At 38.8% G+C, this 24,571-nt stretch overlaps 1 protein-coding gene and 1 long non-coding RNA gene across 19 annotated transcripts in view; one reads left to right on the forward strand and one right to left on the reverse strand.

Annotated features, from left to right (window-relative positions):
- The window catches only part of FHIT (fragile histidine triad diadenosine triphosphatase), a 1,502,083-nt gene that overhangs the window by 237,626 nt on the left and 1,239,886 nt on the right, over positions 1–24,571 (reverse strand). For 2 of the 18 annotated variants that reach the window (XM_063805993.1, XM_054682036.1), the window contains one exon: positions 10,522–10,571. The exons of the other annotated variants lie outside the window; for them this stretch is intronic. In XM_063805993.1, coding sequence (XP_063662063.1) covers positions 10,522–10,571 — 50 coding nt within the window. The remainder of the gene's footprint in view (positions 1–10,521; positions 10,572–24,571) is intronic. 18 annotated transcript variants of the gene reach the window in all.
- Positions 373–17,668, forward strand: LOC107970405 (uncharacterized). Its single transcript, XR_001713012.2, has 4 exons — positions 373–482; positions 1,076–1,115; positions 12,707–12,774; positions 17,525–17,668. It is a non-coding gene; the product is annotated as an uncharacterized LOC107970405 (long non-coding RNA).

A 24,571-nucleotide genomic window follows, 5' to 3' on the forward strand; every position in this document is an offset into this window, starting at 1 on the left:
ATTCCTGACACTTTAGGCCTACACTCTACACTAGCAAGAGAAAGCCCCAGAGTGCAGAGTAAAAGGCATGTGAAATAGAATAACCTTAGCACATATGAGAAGGGTGAGTCCCAGAGAATGGAACCAAGGCACACAGCCTTGGCTAATACCAGTAACACGCACTTATGAAAATGTGCCTTCATTTATTCAAATACTTACCAAGCTCCTATTATGTCTGAGTTTTCTTCTAGATGATGAGCATACACTGAGGGACAAAACAAAGATTATTGTCTTATTTAATACCCAGCACAACTGGGCGGGGCAGGGGCAGATTCCAGGGGCTACATGTCATAATCCTCTTCACAACAGCAACTTCAAATGTGGTCCCTAATCTTAAGAGTAGCAGCAGAGTCAGCAGTATTGGGCTTCACCATTACTAAGCCAGGTGTGTTGAGGTCTATGATCCAGTAATGAACCTGAATCAGAAATGGAATCTCAGAAAGGTATTGGAAAAGTGGGAGAGTTCCCATCGTAGGACAGTGAGTTACATTTTGTTTAGGAAACTCTTCAGGGACATCTTCTCTGTGGTGGCTTGTGTCCAGAGGCACTGCAGAGTTGCCTGCTCTAACTCTTGACAGTTGAGTGTGGCATGCAGCTTCTGAACATGGAAAGGACTAAAGTTAATTTGCCCATCTGGGGATTGAACTGGCATCAGTGACTTCAAATGTGCCCTGCAGAGCCCAAATGATCTCCATTACAAACACACAACACTCCACCTTCCAAATGCCATAGAATTCCATTTTATCTGCACTGGCAGGGTAAGGCAGAGTATTTGCCAAAACTCCAGACATAGGGGGTTATTTGTAAAACCTTAGAGTATTATCAGGTGTTGCTTTCAATAAACCATTACACTTGTATAGAAAGTAACAAACTACGTGGTCTAAGGACCAGTTATCCCTAATCCAAAAAATAAAGTGTAAGTAAGTAAAGCAATTTTACATTGAATCTTGAACATCTATGTACATAATTTAGAATTTGCTAAAAGGTAATTTTATCTGTGCTGATTATCTTTACCATTTGGCATTTCCCATCTCAGGGCAATGAGTACAACTTCACAAGTCCAGCTCTGCTTAGCTGTGAGTACTCAATTTCACTAAAGACTTAAACAGAAAATTAAAAATCTGTGAGAATTGGGATGAGTCCTGTCTGTCTTAAAGCAGGGTGAGCAAATATATGTGGCACATGCCCTTAAGAGACATTATTAATTCATCACCTCTCACTTTCACACTGAGCCTAGGCGGAACCTTAGAATCCATCACAGTGCAGGTCTCCACTCAGTCATGACTGGCCTTCCAGAACTGGGTACTGGAAATGAAGCCTACTTGACACTTTGGGTACATTTATAGAGCCTGGTCCCCTCAGTACTATACTCCCCTCTCACAAAGAGAAAGAGAGAAAAAAAAAAAAGAGGAAGAGGAGAGCAGAGAAAGGATGGGGGAAGGAATGAGAGGAAGAAAAAAAACTCTGAACCAAGTATCACTTCCTTTGCTGTCTGCACATCTCAAGGAATACGCCATTTTAAGCACATTATAACGGCAAAAAGAAAAAAGTACTATCAATAGCAGTTCACAGTTTATGGCTGCCCACCCTGAAACTGTAGCAGCTAACTTTCTTGGGAAAACTCAGACAGACTCATTCTTTCCAAAAACAAGGAAAAAAGAAAAAGAATTTCCCACATCCTTAAGATAACTGAGAAGCTCCCAGTAGGAGTAAACTGTCCAAATAAAATTCAACGGCACCCCCTTTGGAAGGATAGTTAAGAAACACCACATGTACAAAGAAGGATTAAGATTCCAAATACTGTCTTTTCTCCAACTCGATTTTTCCTTCTTGTGCCCTTACTTCTCAAACAGTTATTTCCTTTGCTATATCACCCAGAAGTCTGTGATTGGATCTCCCTTGGACTCCAAAGGGCTCTGGGTATGAGAAAGTAGTCCAAAATATATATATATATATATATATATATATATATACACACACACACACACATATATACACACACACACATACACACACACACACACACACACATATATATACACACACACACACATATATGTGTACATATATGTATAGGATTTACTATAGAAAATTTTTTTTATATCTTTATGTATTTATATTTATAATATATTTACACAGTTTTATATATATTTATATTAAATATATTTATATATATTTTATATTATATATTAAAATATATATGTATATATGTGTATATATGTATAGGATTTACTATAGAAAAAATATTTTATATTTTTATATATTTATATATTCTTTATATTATATATTAAAAATATATGTATGTATGTATAGGATTTATATACATATATGTATATATATGTATAGGATTTACTATAGAAAAAATATTTTATATTTTATATATATTAAAAAATAAAAAAATAAAAATATAAAATATATTAAAAATATAAAAATATAAAATATATCTATATATTATATATCTATATTATATAGATATAAAGATATAAAAAATCTATATATTTTATATAGATATAAAAATATATAATTATATAAATAATACAGACATAAAATATATATTTATATATTTTTTCTATAGGAAATCCTATATATATTTATTTATTTATTTAGGACTGCTTTTCCTGAAACTCTGTAAAAGTTTTCATCATACTAGCTATTTCTTGTGATGAGCCAGATCATCATTCACCTGGTATAAATGAGCCTGGCTGTGAACACGGTTAGAAATTAGAGCCAAGGATGATCTATTAGTTCATCGTGTGTGTCTCATGGGACAAAAGCAAATCTGTTTCTCTAAAGAGTTTTCTTGAATGGCTTTCCAAGTCCAACTTGAAATCACATTCACAATCTTGTCATTTTCCTCTTTCTTGCAGCACACCAGTAATTAGATGTTTTAACACGTCATGGCAATGATATCTAACACGAAGGCAAACTGTATTAAGACACAGCATCACCCAGTTTTATATTGCAAGCTCATTTCCAAACATTATTTGTTTTTATAAATTTGAGCGAGGCTGACTCTTTCCTCTCTGCCTTTAATTAGTAAGGAAAGTTTAATATGCACTTTTTTTTTCATCAATCTGGCACTAAAAATCCTGAATTCCTTTTGTAGTAATTTGAAAGAAGAGTTTGGGGCTATTAGGAGAAATTCACATTAGGCATTTCCCTACATGGCCTACTTATATTTTTCAAAGTGAAGGGATATTTCAAGGAAAGAAAGACTTGGGGTACTAGAGATGTCTGCCCCATCTAAAGTCTTATTTTTCTATTTCCTATATCAAGAAGCCTTAGGTACATTTTAGTAACATAGCTTGAAATATATTTTGAAAAGGGGAACAAGATGTAACCTGACCCACTACAGAAAAATGCCTCATGTAGATCCTTGAATGAATTTATGACTGTAAGAGTCCCTCTCTTTTGTTTCCTGGGTAATTATTTCACACATTTGGGAGGTTTATAGGGAATGCGTATCAGCTTTTCAAGTAAAAAGTGTGAGGCTCTGACTCTTCCTGGAAATCTGGAAGGAACAGAGAATGTGAAATTCTCAGGCAGCCTCCAAAATTGAGCAAGAGATACTGCAGGTCACCATCAGTGCTGAATATTCCAAAGTTAACTTCGTTAAAAATGCAGAAACAACCTGAGAAAATATCTGATTTTACCTTTTAAAAGTAGGATTAAAAATTTAAGAAGCTTCGTGACTTACTCTCACATCTCTCTTTGATATTTCTTTGTTTGGAATTTCTCTCACCTCTTATGCCCTGGTGGAGTCTATTGTTGGTATATGTGTAACATGATCGAATAAAGCAAAATTGTAAACATTTTCTTTTTAAATAAATAGACTTTTACCTGAACATTATAATCACAGTATCTCATTCATCCATTCACTCATTCATTCATCCATCTATTCATTCATTCACCCATTCATTTATTCACTCAGATATTTTCTGAGTTCTTTCTATGTATCTGGCGCTCCTCTAAGCAGTGGGGATACACATGTCCCCTGTTCTCATGAGCTTACAGTCTCCTGGAGAAGGATTTTAATCAAATCATCACACTTGTGCCTGAGGGTTTCAAACTGAGATAAGTATCTCAAAATAAAGGAGCAAACACCCAAAGGATCAAGGATGACTTCCCTGTGGGGGTGGTCCCTGAGCCAAGGGCTTCAGCAGAAGCAGAGGTTAAGAAAGTAGGAAGTAGGACAAGCCCTCCAAGATAGGGGAATGCAGTTAGGGCCTCGAGCAGGAGGAAACAGGGGCAAAGCTCTGAAAGTAAAGGACAGGTGGTATTTGCTGAGCTACTCTAAGACAGATTCTCCCACCTATGCTGAGAGCATGCACAATTTCAGCTCAATGAATACAAATGAATGCTCTAAGTATTTTTTAGATTCTCTAGATTATGCACATTGAGGAGCAGTTTGGGGTAGGGATGATGGAGGTCTGGCCATTAGACTCAGGCTTTAAAGAGGTTCTGGGAAGGGGAGCCAATCTGGAAATTGGAAAAAATAGATGAACAGTGATTTTTCTCTGGCTTCCAATGGCAGACAAATTTCCTTTTGGGAAAGGCAGATATTCTCATTTGAAGCCAGGCTCCTCTGCCCTCACTTTAGCATATGAGGAAACTGAGCTCTTGAGTTCCTGGAAACCTTTGAGAATATGGAGACAGACTTTTTACTAGGTCAGTTTAGCTTCAGAAGGAATGAGATGGCTGACTTCCCCCACACATTAGGACTTCCATTCCAACCCTCGGCCAGCACCTAGGGAACAAAGCAAGGCCCCAGCTTTAGTTCTACTTAAAGTGAGACACTGCTTGCTCTTTCACACTCAGGTTAACATTCACTCCAACAATGAGTTCAGAAGTGACCATGGGAAGACAAGAGGCGTTCCAAATAACTACCTCACCATGGCACAGGGTCTCTGAGGGCTGGGCATGTTAGAGTCTGAGATATAAAACACAGTACAAAGAACGTTCTATTTTGCAAAACAATCACATTCTACAATCTATACCTAAGTAACAGGAAGAGAGCAGATCTCATTATGTCCCTTCAACAAGAAGAACATCTGCATTGAGTTGGGTGTCTTCATAGGGAGTCATTCTCAGGGAACGTGAAGCTTCCTCCCCATCACCCTGACCTCCCTTCCCCTGTAAATTTCCACATTGATTGATTGTAAACAAATTGTGTTCATCTGCCCAGATTCCATTATATCAAAAAGACATACTCCTCTCCACAAACATCGGAGATAGACAGACAGATAAAGAGGATTACTTTCCAGTAGCAGGGGTTCCTCCCCACTCTTCCTCCACAGAGAACTTTATTTCTAGTACAAAGTAGAAGAAAGAGTCAAGAGACGGATGAGAAGACAAACTCAGCAAAGCCTTATTTTTATGCTGCTGTTGTTTTTAACCTTTAGTGGGAAGTAATAGGAGACCTCATACTTTATGAAGCCTTTTTTTATCTGGTGGTAGTTTTTAAAAAGACCATCAGCTAAAATATAAATATAAATTTAACCATGGATGATTGTAATTTCCTGCATTATATTTTTATGTATTTTCGAAAAGTATCTGTAATGAGTGAGTATCATCTCTGTAATCAGAAAAGAAACTATGAAAATATCCCCAGTGAGATCTGTGTTTGCTCACAGGGCACTATTTGGCATGATGAGAGTGAGGGGAATGATCTGAATGTTTTCAGTGCCAAGCACCATGTTGGCCTCAATCGGTAGCAATTCTAATTCTTTTTCCTGTGGATTTGTATCAGTTGCTGGTTCATTTAAATCAGCTATTAAAGGAATAAACATGAATCTTAAAAATACATTTAGAGAAAGTATATTGTTCTAAATTAAGCAAGCAGTTCGCATTTCAAATCATAAGGAAGCAGATGAGGGGAACCCGCTCTCACCAGATCTCAATCCACTTTGCAAACTGCTTACTCCTTAACTTGGCTCCCTAATTAGGGCATTTTATCTTTGTGAGCATTTACCATTACTGCATCATAATAACTCTTGGCTAATATTCTGTGAAGAAGTAATTAATAATAATCCACACCAGCCAAAAGTAGATAGAGCAACATGAGCAAAGAACTAGGTTGGTGTGATGTGGCTCAATAACCACTTGGGGAAAAACAATGAGAGGGTTTTTATTGACCAAAGTGGTTTAACAAATGACACTTAAGTGATCTACTGGCATTTTAGAACAGAGGCAAGACTGCTCACTCATTAAGTCATTTTAAAAATAGTCATTATAGAGCTTTTGCCATAAATCAAGAACAAAAGATTCCAGGAAATAATTTTTTATAATTCATAAACACATAGTAATGTGGAAAGAAGGACTCTAGAGTTGAATAGGGTTATCAATTACATTTTCCAGTTGTCTATCCTAGAGACAACATTCCTTCCATGAGTTCAAACCTTAAACATCAAGATGAGGTATTGTGGGTAAACTTGAGGATTGACACACTTCAGCAGACTACCAGCTCCATGAGATCAAGGGCCACATCTGTTTTATTTAGCGAGAAGCAGAATTAGGCCATGTGTGACAGTGGGTGTTACTCAGCAGGTGCTCAGTGAATAATGAATGGATTAATGACATTGTATAGTAGTGTCTGACTTTGCAAACAGAAAATCACAGCCTTTGTGAATGTAAATTTACACACTAAACCCAATACCATATAGACTTTTAGTGATATTTTGGTATTTAGAAAAAAGACTAAGATCTTCTCCAGGTAGAAAGGTATTTTGTCAAGTATTTGCTGTGTGTATTTGACTTGTTTTGGCCTGCAATGTAAATGATCCTGATAGATATCTAGTTCTTCTGGGTTCCACAGCAATTCTTTAGCCAGTGGGGTCTTGTATTCAACTTGTATTTATCACGTCCTTCTAATTTCACTTGTCTCACCCTGGCTGTTATTATAATCCCAAACAGACAGAAACATTAGTACCCCAGGCTTAAGTCTCATCCTATTCATTGCTATCGGGTTATTCTCTAGGAAGCATCTTTCTTTTCATCTTAGTCCCTTCTTCCTTCCTTCCATCAGTCCTGAATGCTTTCTGAGTCAAATTCCGAGAGCAGACCCTGGCTCCTGAATCTTTTTCTGCTCAGACCCTGCAACTGCTCAACAGTCGTTGTCTCCCTGATCCTCTTCACACAGCCATATGTTGGCCAAGATGCTCAACTCACTACTGCCACCTTTATACCTAGGCTCATGCCAGTCCCTTTGCAGAGAAAGAGAAACACAGAGGGAGAGAGAAACACAGAGTCTTGAGTCCCTGGATCAAGCCATACCTGAAGTCAGAAACTTCCCTTGAACTCTTTAATTATGTGACCCAATAAATCATCCATTTACTGTAGCCAGTTTGGGTTTTCTGACACTTGCAACTGAAAGAGTCTTAATGTATGCAGGGAAAAGGAGATGAGGGAGAGAGGAACATAAAAATGAAGTAAAACGAAACAGAGGAAGAAAACAATGAAAGATTTGTCCAAGGCTGTAGAACTAAACAGTATTGGATAAGAATATAGAACATGAAGCCCAGAGCCCAAGACTCTTTCCCCTACTACTTCCCTTCAGAAATTAGTACTATTACTCATTGCCACACATTGTTACTTTAAACCTAACCAAATGAGAAGTGACCTGCCGTCAAGCTCCCGCGGGTTTAAGACATATATTTGTCCTGAGTAACTTATATTGTTTTCCTGGCGTAGTACATTTAAGAATTACTTTTACAATTAAGCTGCCCAAGGGGTCTATAGATGCCTGTTTTAATTTAAATAAATACTAATGCTAAAATCAATTTGTAGGATATTTCAATTGGACCGATAGGTACAGTCTTCACTAAATCCAAAGTATTTCCCTATTAGCGCATCTTTAGAAGCGTATACCAACAACACATCAGGAATTTCAGAAACCTGCTACAAATACATTACTCCCAGAGACCGGATCAAACAGCTGATGATCAAAACATAAGGCAAAAACTAGTATTTCATCTTTGAATTCGGAGTACCTGATTTCTACTAAATATTGATTAGAGTTTTTCCCATAGGAGATTCTGCTTTGTGCCTCCTTAATTTTCTTGGTTTCAATAGTGCTTTGTGCAGAGAACAGCAGAAGTAAGGCAGAGGATACAGCTGTCATCTGTGCCACAGACACTGACATGCAGCTTAGTCACAGAACAGAGAGAACACGTGAAAGTCACCATCACACCCTCGCAACAGTGTCAGTGTAAAGACTCAGGTTCCAGATATGAAGACAGGACTGAAAATGCTTCTGGCTACAATGAAATGAATCTACCACACACTTGCCAACTTTATTCAAACTGATGATATTTTTCTTTAAACAATGGATTTAGTTATTCTACCCATAAGAAGTCCAGGTCGTTAATGAAATGATAATTTTCTACAAACTAAAAACAAACATATCTCATCCTACTAATGGTTCCTGCCTCTCCAATATTTCGCTTAGGCCATCTCCCTTTTCTCTTCTGGTAGAACAACTTCAATAGGTAAGAAAGTTTTCTTACATCCGGGAAATTTCTTTAACCACCAAAATCCATGGTGTTTGCTTTTCATCTTCAACTCACTCCTTGGTCGTTACGACATGTTGCCTCCTATTTCTGGTTATCTATGTTAGTTTCCTGCTCTTCCTACAGAATTGCAACCCCCGAAAGAGAGGTACTGAGTCTCACACACCTTCTTCACCTGGAGCTTGTCACAACATCCTACAAAGCAAGTAATCAACATGTGTTTTACAGAGAAAACTGGTTATCCCTGGACTGTATTAAAATAGTGGTATGAGTACTCTAAAATAACACCAATGTGAGTGTAGAATGCATTTCTCATTTAAGAGAGGTGTTCATTCAGCCTGAGGATGGGAGAATTTACGAAACCTCAAACCCCAATTTGCAAACAGCCTCTCTACCTTCCCAGTTTACAAAACTCTACCTGAGAGAAGGTGTCTTCTCTCAAATGAAGACTTCCAGATCCTGTTCTCCACAGACAATTAAATGTGGTTTAAAAGTTGCTGCTGGGATCTGAGCTTATTACCCACTTTCTGATGAGGCCGGCGCCACCAAAACCAGCCTGTGGGAGCTGATTTCACTAGGACTCCCCCAACATTTTCTTGATGTTGGAGGTGTAACGGGGTCGCAGTTCCTGTTCAACTCTGCCTCTGACTGGATTCTAGGTCTTGAGCAAGTCACTGCTTCCCTCTGAACCTCAGTTACCTCATCTTTAACATGGGGATAAAATTCCTGGCACCATAGCTACCTCACTCAATGCTGGGGAAAATTAATAATATTGATAGTGTTAATAATTAAATAATAGCTAACATGCACTGAGTTATACCATATTCTAGGCACTGTGATAAGTCCCACACCTCCCTTAACTCTTACTATTCTCATAACTACTCTATGACACCAAGCACCATCATTATGTCTCTTTTACAGATGAGGAAAGTGAAGCTCAGAGATGTTAAATAACTTGTCCAGGATCACAGAGCTAGGAAGAAGCAGAGCAATATTTGAACCCCGGCATTGTGGGTTACAAAGCATTACTCCCAGAATACTGCCTTACAAAAATAAGATAAGCCATGTGACACAAAAATCTTTACAAACTGCAAAATATTAAGCCACTGTAAAGTATTGTTACCATCAATGCAAATAGATGCTCATTACATTTATTGTAAAAAGCAGGTAACCACCAACCCGTTTAGGGAAGGTGCATAAACCTCTGTCAGCAATACTCAATCCATCTGCAGAGAAACAATTAGAATTGCATTAGCACATAATCACAGAAGAAGTTCTCTTGACACCATTTCTGCCAAAGAACTCATTCTTCCCTGGAATTTGAAAAGGCAAAAAGAAAAAAATCCCATGCCGCATCTGACAATAGGAACAAACTCTTCTTGCAGCTCTGGTAATGCAACACTTCTGAAAGAACAAGTTAAGGAACGTACTTCCACTGCCCTCATTAGCTGACAACCTCTGTGGGGACTGCAAACCAGCCACACATTCAAAACAAATCCCAGGGAAGAAATCACACCACAAAGCCTGTTTCTATTTGCAAGTAAAATGACGGCCCCAAGTGTCCTTCCATAAAGCTGTGTGGTACCAAATCCAAAGCCCAAACTGGTTACAAAGGGTCGCCATTGATAAGACGTGGCATTTCAGGTCCACCCACCATGGGCCAAGGAGGTATAAAGCTCAGAACGTGACATGCAATTTTTAAGCCCTCCTTTCACCTTGTCTATGCACTAAGTTACTTTGACGCCACACCTGTTTCTATTCTGCCTGGAAGCCCTGTCTGCACAACAGATGGCAGAGTGTTTGCCTAACAAATGTTCTTGTGGGTCAGTATAAGAAGGTGGTGGTGGGGATTGTTGTGGGTACGAAAGGAGAGAGGCTCTGCTAGGGCAGCAAAGAACCATCGATCTCCAACTTAGCTAGGGAAACTTCCCACCCAATGAGGGTCTGGGTATGTCTGAGCTCTGAATGTTCTCACCTCTGTTCATCCCTTCTGACAATCTTGTCCAGGATAGTACAAATCTGCTGCTGCAACAGGAAATTACAAAGAAAATCTGATGTAGGCATTTAGAAAAAAAAAAACAACAGAACAAAACCTTATCAAATTTAAAAGTTAACTTCAAATTCAATTCTAACTCTATCTCCAACTTAGCTCTCTTAAATCTAACTGAAGATTCAACTTTCTTAACTCTAAACTTAACCCTTGAATCCCAACTCCTAGCTTTCACCTCTCAAGTGTCTTAACTCTAACTTAAAGTCAAACTTAGTCTCTTGAGGAGGTAATTAAACTTCAACAACTAATTGGAATGAGTTCTTGTGAACTGAGAGCTTGGCTTATCAACACATCTGGTCTTCAGAGGTTAAGAAAAACCTCACTTTCTGTTATTGTAAACTTAACACCAGAGTAATGTTTTATTTCAGCTATGATGGTAATATTTTTTAAGTTATGCTATTATCCGCTTAAAAAATCCATGATGTAAGGTATAAAGTAACATAATGCTCCTTGATGGTGAAAGCACATCTTAGGCACCATGCTTTGGAGAAAAACTGTGGATCTGGAGGGAATCTCCTCCTCCCACCCTAAACCACACATACCTAAACCACACACAGCACCGGGTAAACCTCAGTCTTCAACATAAAGAACCAACTCTGCACATTCCATTTCATTCGACTCACTTGCTTAGATAGCTTAGGAAACCAATCTGCTCAACATTAGTAAGTCTGGGCCCATTAAAAGGGGTACTGACACTAAACTGAAATCCATTTCATCTCTTCTCCAGGGTTTTCCTCGGACTCTCTGATCAGCCTTTCCTTCACACAGGGGTGAGGCCAAAACTACTATAGATAAAGAAGAAGAGAGCGAGATGATGTTCTTTTTGAGGGCCAGGATGACACTGGCTTTGTCCAGTGTTTTCATCACAGAAACTGAAGTGGGCATGTAGTAGGTTCTCAAAAAAACAAAACAAAACTGGTGAATAAAGACGATGTGTGCTAAGCACTAAGCAGAGACCTCCCCATTCATGCTCTTATTTAATACTCACAAAATCCTAACAGCAGGGGGGATTATTATTCCAATTTTGCAACCAAGGAAACACATGCAAATAGCTAACAGTGGACAGCGTCAGATTTAAATACTTAAAGCATGCATTTCCCATGAGTGAGAGAGACATTTTGCAAACATGGGTAGAATGTGGCTTTGTGACTTGCCTCAAGATTCACCCCATCAATTTAGGCAAAAAATACAATCTTCCCTGACTATTTAGTTGGAAGATAACAAGTCAGGGAAATTCAGTCTAGCAGTCCATGGGTAAGCCTCAGGAGAATAGGAGGCCCCTGAAATTAAATGCGACATTTTGTGTGTATGTGAATTTTTCCATGGAAAAAGTCTGCAGCTTTCGAATACTTGAAAGATTCTATGGTGCTCCCAGCCCACAAAATTTAATGAGTTAGCTGCTTTTAATTAAAGTTATGCTTCTAATTGTCATCCCCAAAGAGTCCAAAGGGCTCCAGACACCCTTTGTATGCCTACTGAAAGAAAAATGATTAGCATGAAAGCCTGCTGGGTATTAGACATGAGAATAGTCAAACACCTTAGGTATGGAAAGCACCCACATAGATCATTACTTAACGAAGAAAAGTAATTAAGAATGTATTCCATTGCTAGCATTTGTCCACAATGAGATTGAGAAGCCATTCTATTGCTGACCAGATGGTCCTGAGGATAGTGAAATGACAGAACCCCTGTATCACTCATCAGATTCACTGCTCTTCAAAATATGAAAAAGAACCAACAAAATCCTCATTATGACAGTGCCTACAAACAAGATCCTTCTGACCATTTCACATTCTGCAAACTTCATCTGCAATAAGAATGTCCAGACCTGAGGCTCTATACTTGGTGAAACCATGCTCATGTTCAAAAAGCATTTATTGAGAGCCTACTATATTCTAAGTACCGCAATAAATACTTGTTCCTATACCATCTGGATGCCCTCATGTGATTCTAGGCAACACGTTTAAAAGAGAACAGTCACCAAATAGAGAACCCTGAGATGGGAGGAACCAGTTTGGGAAAGGGGTAAAAATCATGCCATGTACACAGCCAAAGGCACTGATGATTCTTTAAAGGGAAAGTAATACATTTTCTTTCAACTTCTACAAAGTTTCTAGGTAGAAGAAGAAATAGAGAATCAATCCAAATTGCCAGAGAAGTCTGAAAGAGGACCACAAGGTAAATATTTCAGAGAAGCAAAGTGTTGGTTCACAATAATAAAAAGAAAGAAAGGAAATGAAAAAGCAAACTATTATAGCTGGGGTTATTCAACAATGGAATAAGACAGCTGGTAAAATGTTAGTCGTTGCTGGAGGAATTTGAAATGCATTTATATGTTAAAAGCACTAAAGCTAAATCTATAAAACCAAAAGATGGGTTAGTACAAGATGATTGTCCTAAAATACAAAGAAACACACATTGTCAGTATGTGAACCTTAAAAACTAATGTTGGTTATTCTGTTTAAAGAGAAGAATGTGATGTTCACAAATCAACTTATCACAAATTACATGCTTACTCTATTAATGTAATGACCTTGGGAGTTGACTCATAGTCTTCCTTGACCTAATGAGCATGCTGAGTATAATCAATTAGGTTTGCAATTAAAATTGCAATTTATCTAACACCCCCCTCTACTCCCACATTTTTATAAGGCTCAGGAGACAGTGAGGTGATAAATATAAGCCCTTCTGCTGTGGCTACCTTTTATTTTGTAAGCATTTCTATTACGTATAATTTATTAAACCTTAAATTTCTTCCCTATTTGTAAGTTTCAGCAAAATTTAGTCAGGTTTCAACACAGGGTATCAAGGGATAATTAGGACAGTTAGCAGTAATTTATCATTTCTCAGCTGGGTTTTCATGCTTTCGCTGACTGCCCGTAGAAATCTGTTAGCCAGTTCTACACAGATCACTATGAAATCTGCTTTATCTTTGTGCAAATTGCTTTTCTATTATCCTAAAGTGAGCTGAAAGATGAGCCAATCCACTCCTGAAAATCTAGCCACCGGTGTGCTTGTCATCAGAGTGCAGCTGAGGCCAGGGCCTCAGATGAAGGGCTACAGTGGCTAATGGATGATGCAATGCCAAGAGAGGCTTTTTTCCAGCCTGCTGCGGGTTAGAAATTTAAACCAGGCAGCCCGACTTCAGGTTAGATCTTCACAAAATATGCCCAGGAATCTATGAACATGCCAATACACATTTTATGGAGCAAATACTGCCTAGTAAGCCACCAGAGAGGAAAAGCCTAGAAAAGGCAGAGACACTAGTACTATACCACTTCCACTGAAAAGAAGGATTTTATGAAGCCTGAACCAAAAAGGGAGGACCTCGTGTTCTTTAGAGAGATTCATTTACTAGATGGTGAAAAATGAATGCTCCGGGTAATTTCATTTTGAATTGATTTATTTCTAAATGGGGGGAAACCGACACGTGGTGAAGAAAGTAGAAAGTGGTTCTCTGGAAAGAGCCAGCCAGTCTCAGGTATAATCCAATTATTCCAACACAGGAAATAAGGACACAGAGGGAAGGGTGGAAGGTCACCTGAGAAAGTCATTCCTTGCAATGAATACCTTCCTGTCCCCTTCCCTACAGACTCTCAGAGAAGTATAAACTGACCCATATTTCCAGTTTATTTCTGACACCTAAACCTAATCAAAGTCCACTATTTAGAAATCCAATAGTTATTCGCAATTAGATTGCACGGCAAATTAAATCATAAATTTCTCTATCCCAGCCCTGGTTGTCACATTCCTAAAATACAACTTGCCTCCCTCCGGCACTTTATTTAAATCTCTGAGGCCGGGCTCCAAAGCAAGTTATGGATTTGATAATTTGCTAATGTGGCCACAGTAATTGTTTTGAGCCATATTTATGATTTTATTGGATCTTACAACAATCAATAATAATCCTTTGATGTCCCTGACTCGACTTTTCTCGCAGTCGACAAATGGGGCAGCAGATTCATTTTTAATGTACTCACTTAGCACTCCCTCCCTGGGAGAGAGAGCCCTGCATATTTTAATAAAGGGCAAGAAATGAATGGCACTGGTACACATACTTTACTGTGAAAAACTAGCTGCAGGATAAGATTTAATGCTAAAAAGAAAGGAGAGAATAGACTAACAGGGCCCATTTTGTGCACCACCACCATGGTTAAAGTTAATGGAATTACCGTGTGGTCACGCACTAGAGGGAACCCATTGGAAGTTAAGCTCTTCTAGGGCCATTGATTCACAGACTTTCATTCAAAGATTCCCACTAGCATGTGATGAGTATTGCAGATATGCAGAGGCACTTTAGAAATTGTTTACTCAAACTGCCAGTTAAGCATATTAAGAAACAACAATAACTGAATATTTTAGAGTGGATGATCTAGCGGAACGTGTCTTCTGTTAGACACAGTAAAAACTTCAACTCTGACTGGCTTAAACAATAGAGGACTTTATTGGTCACCTGATTTTTTTTCAGGCTGGAGTGCAGTGGTGCAATTTCAGCTCGCTGCAACCTCTGCCGCCTCCCAGGTTCAAGTGATTCTTGTGCCTCAGCCTCCCAAGTAGCTGGGATTACAGGGGTGTGCCACCACACCTGGCTAATTTTTGTATTTTTAGTAGAGACAGGGTTTCACCATGTTGGACAGGCTGGTCTTGAACTCCTGACCTCAGGTAATCCGCCCACCTCAGCTTCCCAAAGTGCTGGGATTACAGGTGTGAGCCACTGTTCCTGGCCAGATCACCTAATTTAAATGTCTGGAAGTAATGCAGGCTTCAAGTCTGGTTAATTCAACAATCCAATAATGTCACCTAGTGTCCAGCTTCTTTCTGTCTCTGCCATGCCAGCCTCAGCATCTGTTTTGCTCTGAGGCATGTTGCCCTAGAAAATATAAGATGGCTGCTAGAAGCTGTCAGTTACCTGCTTTCTTGTTCATAAGCAGTAGTGGAGAAAACAGCCCATCCACAACTAATGCATCTAAGTCCTCCATGATGATGGGACTCCGATCCTTTAGAGTGTAGGATTCCTAAAGTCAAGGGAATCCTACACTCTAAATAGCTTAGGAAAGGATTAATGAAAGTCATTACTGTGGCAGAGACAACTGACTTAGACTGGGATGGGCAAATTATGGCCCTCAGGCCAAATTTGGCCCACCATCTGCTTTTACAAATAAAGTTTTATTGGAATACGGCCATGCTTATTTGTGACAATTCATTTTCATATATTCTATGGCTGCTTTTGTGCTGTAAAGTCAGATACATAATTATGACAAAGACCATCTGGCCCTCACAGCCTAAAATGTTTACTATCTGGCCTTTTACAAAAGAAGTCTGCCAACCCCTGGTGTGTACCAAACAAGGTCTGCACCTGGAGCTAAAGATGAGTTCAAACCCATCCTAATTTTGTGGCTACTAAATCAAGAGGGAGGGTAGGAAGAATGCTAGAGGGACAACCACAGTGCCTAAGATAGACATGCGAGAAAATCCTTCAAGTCTAGAAAAATGGGCTTAGAAACTAAAAAAAAAACAATTTAGGAAACCTATCATAAGCACATGTGAAATACCCTCTGCCCTGAAATACACTCTGAGTATCATCAAAACATCAAATATATTTAAAATTGAATTACAATTCCTTACCACAGCATAAGTCCCAGTGTAACGGCTCCCTGCCCACTCTTCTCACTTCTCTCCTGCTGCCACTCTCCCTACACTAAATTTCTGCCACCTGGTCTTCAATTATTTCCTAGAATGTGCCAAGCTCATTCCCACTGCCATTTCCTCTTCCCAGAATGGTCTTTCTTCTCCAGCTCTTCGCTGGCTAGGCGCCTGTCATTCCCTGTTCTGGGTTTATGGGTTATCTCTTCAGTGACCACCCCATCTAAAGTAGCCATACCACCCCATTCCCCTTCCACCATGTCATTCCATTTCACAACACCTTCTTTTAGTCTTTCTAGTATTAACCCAAATCTGCAATATTTTATTTGTTCCCTTTCACATAAGGGGAAGAAGACAATACACTGAGAGTTTTTCCTCAGCTGTCTTGCCTTCCACTTTAACCCAGTGCCTGGGAGCACATGGCACATAGTAGGCACTCAATAAACACTTATTGGAGTAATATGTTAATATTAACTATAGAATTTCTACAACTTTTTCAGCCTTCCTGCATTATGGTGTTCATTTCAAAGTCTGTACTTGAAAACAAGGACTACGTCTCATTCTTCTTAGGTTCTCAGGGCCTGTGACGATATCAGGCACATAGTAGGTGATAGAAGAATAAATTAATGAATGAATGCCAGATAGAAAAACATGAGTAGGCAGGATACTCATTTCCTGGAAGGGAGGAACAGACTACTTTGGTAGTGAGGAAATCGAGATCAGAGCGATTCAGAACTGGAAGCAGCTACCTCACAGTGCTTTGAGTTTCCAGGTATAGAGGAAGATGAAAGACAGACTTAAATGCTACAGGGGTGATTAATTGTCAAGTAGTAGATGATGCTAATGACTTTTAAGGTCACTTGCTCCTCTGGGATTTTCTTGAATTATCCTGTGCTCTGAGTTTCTTCCTTAAAGAGTGAGATTCATCGACGGTCATCTGATAGTGGAGCAGAGCTTGGAGTCACATTTATTCCTTCCTTGGCCAAACAGTTTCATCAAAATTATACTGCTAGAACCTGATTACATCTGGGAATTTATACCATTTACAACCAACAGACGAATTTAAACGCAAATAAAAGCCCCTGGTGAGCTGTTTGTCAGGGCACCAGGATGGAAAGCATGATAAGAAAATATTTTGTGGGGGAACACGAACTGATATATGGACCCCAGAGTGGGAGACTTGAATGTGAACATTAGGATAAATGAATTCCACCACAAAGTAAAAGAATATTTGGTGTGTTCACTTTGTTAACTCAATGTTGTTTATTCTTCTCAACCACCCTAGGCAAGGTCAACATCTTAAAGAATTCCATCTTCATTTTTCATGTAACGTCAGGAACCAGGAAGACTTGTTTAAAAGAATAAACTACCAGGGAAAGAAATGGAAGTTTTCATTACTGGAATCCAATAATATTATCTTTATGTTGAATAAGCCTAGGATTTCAAACCACTGTTTGTGTGTGTTTTTTTGTTTGTTGTTGTTTGTTTGTTTGTTTGTTTGTTGCCCTTCCCTCCTGAGGTTTTGGATTAATCTGATGGAGAAGGCTTCCGAAGATATATGTCTCAACTTCCCTGATTTTGGTGAACAAGAGGCTTCTTTGGAGAACGAATCTATTAGACAATAAGGTAGGATGGATGCCTCATGACATGGGAAGTTAAAATTTCAAAATGACCCTTTCCCAGCACTAACATAATTGACTTAGAAGGAGGGAAAGGATTCCTCACCATGTTTGGCCTGAGGGCCATTATAGAGTCTCACCATCCCAACATTTTTCACTCAAATGTCCTCAGGAAGGTCATTATTCTAATTCTTCCACGTCTGTGGCTCTGCAGGTTGCCTTGTCTATTATTCATTAAGCTGGTTTCCATCTGACCCTGGCTCAGCCATGAAATCTTTACCTTTTCCAGCTGCTTTTTGTGTCTTGAGACTTACTTTATTAACGACTTTGGCATAAAGGGTAAAGAGGATCGCCTGAGGGGACCGAATAATTTGAGATGAGTATCAAGAAAGAATCAAGTCCAGGTCATCTAGACCAAGAATCAAAATATATTTATAAAAATAAACAAATGAAATTGCAGTTGATATTCTGGGTAACCATCAGAATCAACTGCGGACCTTTCAAAAAGCTACTTCATGGGCCCCACCCTCAGAGATTTGAAAATAGGAGGCATGAGAACTAGTTATATGCTAAAGATAATAAAGCAAAGAGAATGAATTATAATAGTCATTTCTTAATGGAAAGTGCTTCAAATGGGGCCCTTGGTTTTTCTTTTAAAATTCACTTTAAATAATAGAATCAACAACCATGTACACATTACCCAATTTAAAAATAAAACACTGTAAAGCCGAAACCCTCGGGTACAATTCACATCCCACATTGCACTGCTTCCCCTCACTATCTCCACCCAGAGGCAGTAAGAATGTTATCTGTGTCCTTCCTTCTAAGCCATATATAGATCTACATGTTTATAAATTATATGGCAGCCTATAAGCAACCTGTTCTTTTATTTTATTATTTCCTGCTGTTAATAACTACTAATCAAAAGTTTGTAGCATTTGGATCTGTTTCAGCTAAAAGGCCCAATTTCAATCAAGGCACACATTATTGTATGGGCTTTCATTCCCCATTCTGTATTTAAGGATGTGGTGTAGTCTAAAACAAATGGTTCCAGAGCACTTTAAGAGGCCAAGGCAGGAGGATCACTTGATGTCAGGAGTTTGAGACCAGCCTGGCCAACATGATGAAACCTCATCTCTATTAAAAATACAAAAAATAGCTAGGCATGGTGGCTCGGGCCTGTAGTCCTAGTTACTCAGGAGGGTGAGGTGGGAGGATTATTTGAACCCGGGAGGCAGAGGTTTTAATAAGCCGAGATCACACCACTGCACTTCAGCCTGGGCAACAAAGCGAGACTCTGTCTCAAAAAAATAAAAATAAAACAAATGGCTCATCTACCGAGGTTGAATTGGCCACTAATATTTACTCAAAAGTACTGAATCTTTCTCACATGATTAATTGGGCTGCATTTATTTTACTTTTTTTTTTTTTAACAGAATTGACAGTTTGGCCAGCCAAGTATTTGGATATCACAGGTTTAAAATTTTGAAATTAGAATGAGCTGATTACATGGAGTTAGAGATTTTTATATTTGATTTCCTAGGCTTGAAACACCCATAGCAAAATGGTGAGGCAGAGTAGTGCTCCTTCAATGATTAGTTATTGAGCACTAGTATCCTATAGCAAAATGACAACAGTGAGTAACCGGCCTTACTACATCAACAAAGGTAAGACTCTGACTGAATAATAACGCCTTACATTTAGGTGGTATTTTAGGCTCTACAAAACACTTGCCTTTCACAGGAGGTTTGACTTCACAGTGATTAAGTAGAAATTACAGGCTCTGAGCCTCAGGTGTAAAAGACAGTTTACTGAATCCTATAAAACATTGAATGTCCCTACTATATGTGCCACGTGTTGGCATTACAAATATCAAAATAAATTAAACAGCCAAATATCCACTTTGCTATATGTCAGGGCCTCTAATTACTGAGGGGATTTGTTTGGTAGTACTAATGAAAAATTAAACACTAAAAGCATATAATTCTGCTATAAATTGACATACAGCAATAAAGCAGCATTTAGGTTAAGCTTCACCTGTGTAATAAACAGGGATTGTCCTCTGGATATTTTTAGATGGAAACCAACATTATTCCAAGCAGAGCAAAATAATATAGATTAACATGTGGTAAGGGTGACAAAATATTTACAAAACCTGTGCTTGAGCTTCTTCTACTGTGATTACAGTAGAAGGATACAACATATTTTTTTAGGAACAGCCTGGTCATATGATATAATGAAGAGTTGAAATTTTGGATAGGCTTGGGTTTGAATCCCAATTCCACTATCTGTCAACTGTGCTTTTCCAGTATGTGATTTTTTTTCTTTAAACCTCAGTTTCCCTAAGTGTAAAATATTAATGCCTACTTTTGCAGGTTGTTGCGAGGACTGAAGTAAGAATTATAAAACTAATGGTGAACATGTATTGAGACTTTACTATGTGCCAGGCACTATTTTACAGGGATTTACATGCATTAATCCATTTGGTCCTCACAACACTCCCAAGAGACAGGATACTCTTAAGACCTCCATTTTCTAAGTTTATGAATGAATGTGGGGGAGCTCAGAAAGGTTAACTCGCCCAGGGTTCATGCACCTGGTAGGCGACAGCTCTGGGTTTGAAACCAAGTAGTCTGGCCCCAGAGTCCTCCCTCTTCATCAGTATGCTTTAACTTCCTGCATTTTCTTCTCACCCTCATCCCTGCTTCAGGATCTCTCTCATCTCTTTCACCTTAGCTGCCTTTGAGTTTGAATGAACAGGGAAAAAGTAAATAAGAACGTGAAAATACTAGGGGACTTGGTTAATTTTTCTTTCAGTGCTTTGATCCAAATGGTATCATGCAAATCAAAGTTAACAAACTAGAAACGGAAAAACTCAATGATTTGATATCTACTTAGGAAAGGGCTTGAGGGTTTAGTAGGAGAGAGGAAGTTTCCCAAAGGAGACAGGCAGGCCCCCAGCCCCTTCTGCCTGGAGAGCTGGGGACTGGGGGTTTTGCCTCAAATCACCAGGAGCGGGAGAGGGAGGGGAAGTCAGAGATATTTACATGCCAGAGGGAAAGGGCTTGGAACCTCAACACTTCTCTAAGGCGTCCACTCCCACATGTACACCCAAACCCATCCCCTGAGCACTGCAGTTGTCTTTGGTTTACCAACCCAGTCAAACTGGATTCATTCTGAGGGCAGAGATGCAAATTTTAAGGCAATTATACAAGATAAAAGCTACAGCATCCTGAAGATACCAATTCTTCATGCAGTAAATACATGCATTCGGTATTAACATAGTCAAGGCACTGTTCACCATGGCTGTAATGAAAGGATAAAAGTCCTATGGCAAATCACATCTCTCTTGGAGTGTCTTTCCAAATCAAAATAATAAGTAACGGTAAAAGAAAATCATTTTCATCCTCAAGATAAGGCTTTCTCTCTTTCTGTACACATCAAATCTGTCCTAGAAATTGGTTTGGGTTGAGAGCAGCAGCCCCTACAACTGCTTCTTATCACTCCTTTAGGAAAGCAGCTTCAGAAAAGTGAAGTGTGCATCAGAATCACTTGTGGTGTCTGTTAGGACAGAGTCCTAGGCCCCACATCAGAACTACTGAGTCAGCAAAGCATGGGGCAGGCAGGCTTCTGTCCTATGACTACCTTCTTCAGGTAACTGTGAAGTACTCTATCGATTTGTAACCGCGACTTACTCGTGATCATCTATGCATACACCAGAGGCTAAAAATGTTCGGACAGAGAGGGCCAGTATTATTTTCCCCAATTAAGAAGGCAGATTTCTGAATTTTCAAAGTGTCATTTTTATAAGTTCAGATAAGATACTTAAATAGCACAAGTCATATAATCAGAGTAAAGTTTTCTCAAGAATTTAACCAAAAGGCAGTCGTTCGTAGCGAGAGAATTCAGTGTATAATAATTAAGCGAATTTGGCAGCACCACAAACCATCTCAATGCTAGTTACAACCCCTTAAAGCCTAGCCACAATCTATTTTATAGATGAGAAACTGAGATTGAGATTAACGTTAAGAAACATGTACGAGGTCCAAGGGCCATGATGTGGCAGGGCCGGGATTTGAACTGGGGTGGACTGGTCAGATTCTATATCCATGTCCAAATCCTAGCCAATCTCTGCTACATATACCATGTACTGAACATGAATACATCAGTTTTTCTCCACTATCACTCAATATAATAGATAGGGTTTCTGCATTCAAAAAAAAAAACAAGGAAATTGATATTCAGAGAGGCTAAAAGGCTGATCCAAAGGTGCACAGTTAGGAAGTTAATAGGGCTAATATTCCTAACGGAACCTCTGATGCCAAAGTATATTAACTACTAGACTTAATTAACAGATAAAATGTCCTCATTTTCATGAATCTGAAAGATTACCAAATTTTCAGGTGGAAAATTTGTTCTAGAACCACAGAAACTTCTCAGTGAACAGAAGAGCTTCCTTTTTGTCTCATTTAATTTTTGAATTATACTTCTATAAATAATTATCTTCTTCTTCTAGAGCAATCTAAAAAGTAATTTCTAATATCTTAAAAGTTATTAACAGCTACTTCCCACTGCATTAATACTATAAAATTAAATTTCTAAGTAGAAGATTCAAGTACCATAAACACAGAAGAGTGTAAGCAAGCATAATCTATAAACAGTTCTTACAAGATTCCAGATTACCTGCCTGGAATAAATCTCTCTTTAATATACCTAAAACCGCCTCCCACCCAAAGATGAACATACCAATTGTTCTAAAAGATACCTCACATTTAACTCATTAAGCAGCATCGCTTCTAAAGAAATGAATATTGCCTTAATGGTTAGATTAGATGGAATTATATTTTGGAACATGATTTGAGAACTTGATTCGTGGAAATTTTAGTCTTCGTTAGTAACACCTGGAATACAGAAGACTTTTGATAGAGATTCCAGGAATATTGCTGACTGCATGCTGGAATACACATACATATCGTCTTCGACTTCATGTTAACTAAAGTTAGAAACTTATGAGATTCGTTCCAACAAGCAACAAGCAAAGTTCCATTATCATCATCATTCTCTTCCCCACACAAAAGAGCCATAGAAAATAAACCGGAGAAAAAGCTGTGTCATTTCCTTACCCATTGCCCGGTTCATGGCTCAGACCCCTGTAACACAATACAGATTAACGAGAGGAAAGCCTAACGAATACATTTAATATAAATTTTATGTGCCATGGGAGCCTTTAGAAATAAAGACCTAAAGACAACTGTGTATTTTTACGGACAGTCATGCAGAAGAATGACTGGATGATAAAAGAGTATGACTTGATGGTAATAAATTGGGGAAAACTTAGCAAGGCCTGTGTGTTCAGATTCTTCTTGGCATGTGAGTAGAGGGCAGAACTCCTCTGGAATGAAAGTCTTATGACCTACTTGCATGGGTGTTAGGTCAGAGAATTCTTTTATGGCACACTTGAGGGTAGACAAATGGAAAAAGGTCAGAGAGTGATGTTCCTGCTTCTGTAGTTTTCTCAGTTTCCTTCACCTTAAAATACTCAGTATGCAGAGCTAGCATATTTTGGGGGTAGCGTGTCCTGAGACCTATCATAAACAATGACAAAATCCAGGTCCTCACAAAGCTTTCCTTCTCAAAGAACTAGAGAAAAGACAGAGGTACAGGTGCATAGCCAAACAAACAAAAGACAATGAAGAATGCCTCGAGAGAAATCAAATCATGCACCAGGACAGAGAGTAGGGGCTTTAGGAGAGCTACTTCAGATGAAGGGTCAGGGAGGCTGTTTGGATCTGTATGGTTGAAGATGAAAGAAAAAGATTATTTCTCAAGCCTGCAGGACATCAAACTGCTGCAATAATCACCTTGTGGATGGCAGGGTTCTACTACTTTTAAACCCAAAAAGGAGAGTTAATAATCAATTGTGAAATAAGAGGTCACTTTTTTACTTTGATATTTCCCTTTCCTGACTACAAGTGCCTTACTGAGTAAGCAAGGCCACGCTTGTTCTTTGCAAAGCAGAATTTAAAGCCCCTGAAACAAAAAAACCCTACAGTGGTATCATGTTCAAGAGGCTAACTCAGTGGTGCACCTTCATTAACGATAACAACAGGTGCTCCAGGGGAAAAGACCATTACTGGGCTTATTGCTATTACCACTCAGCATGAGACAAAAATGGTTTAGAACCCAGGGATCAGGCAGAATCTCAAGAATGAGACACAGAGGCAAAGATGAAGAGAACAGTCACTGTGCTTTCCATGGCAGGTTGTCAAATGCTGCCTTAAAATGTGCAACTGTGTGAATTTCAAAATATGAAATGCTCAGAGTCTTGAACTGTAGTATTCACAACTGGACAGCTGAATATTAAAGATGCTGCTTTGTCCCCTAGAGGGGCTGGCTACTGCAAGACTGGCTTCCAGGGGTCATAATTATGTGGCCATTGCCACTCAATATTTTATCATCATACAATACTGAGGCTGGCAAATATCTATCACGGGATGTGCTTGTTAATAATGAAGATTCCCAAGCCCCAGTCACAGTATTCTAAATAAGTAGATTTGGAATAAGAACTGAGAATCAACTTTTTGTTGTTGTTAACTGATACCAAAGTTAATTTTCATGCAGGTGATACAAAGATCACATTTTGAAAAGCAGATTCAACAACTTTAGATATGGATACTTTGTCTAAAAGGACAGCTTTGGAACCTTCATTGTTC

This window comes from Pan troglodytes, chromosome 2 (genome assembly GCF_028858775.2).
Source record: "Pan troglodytes isolate AG18354 chromosome 2, NHGRI_mPanTro3-v2.0_pri, whole genome shotgun sequence".
Lineage (NCBI taxonomy): Eukaryota > Metazoa > Chordata > Mammalia > Primates > Hominidae > Pan > Pan troglodytes.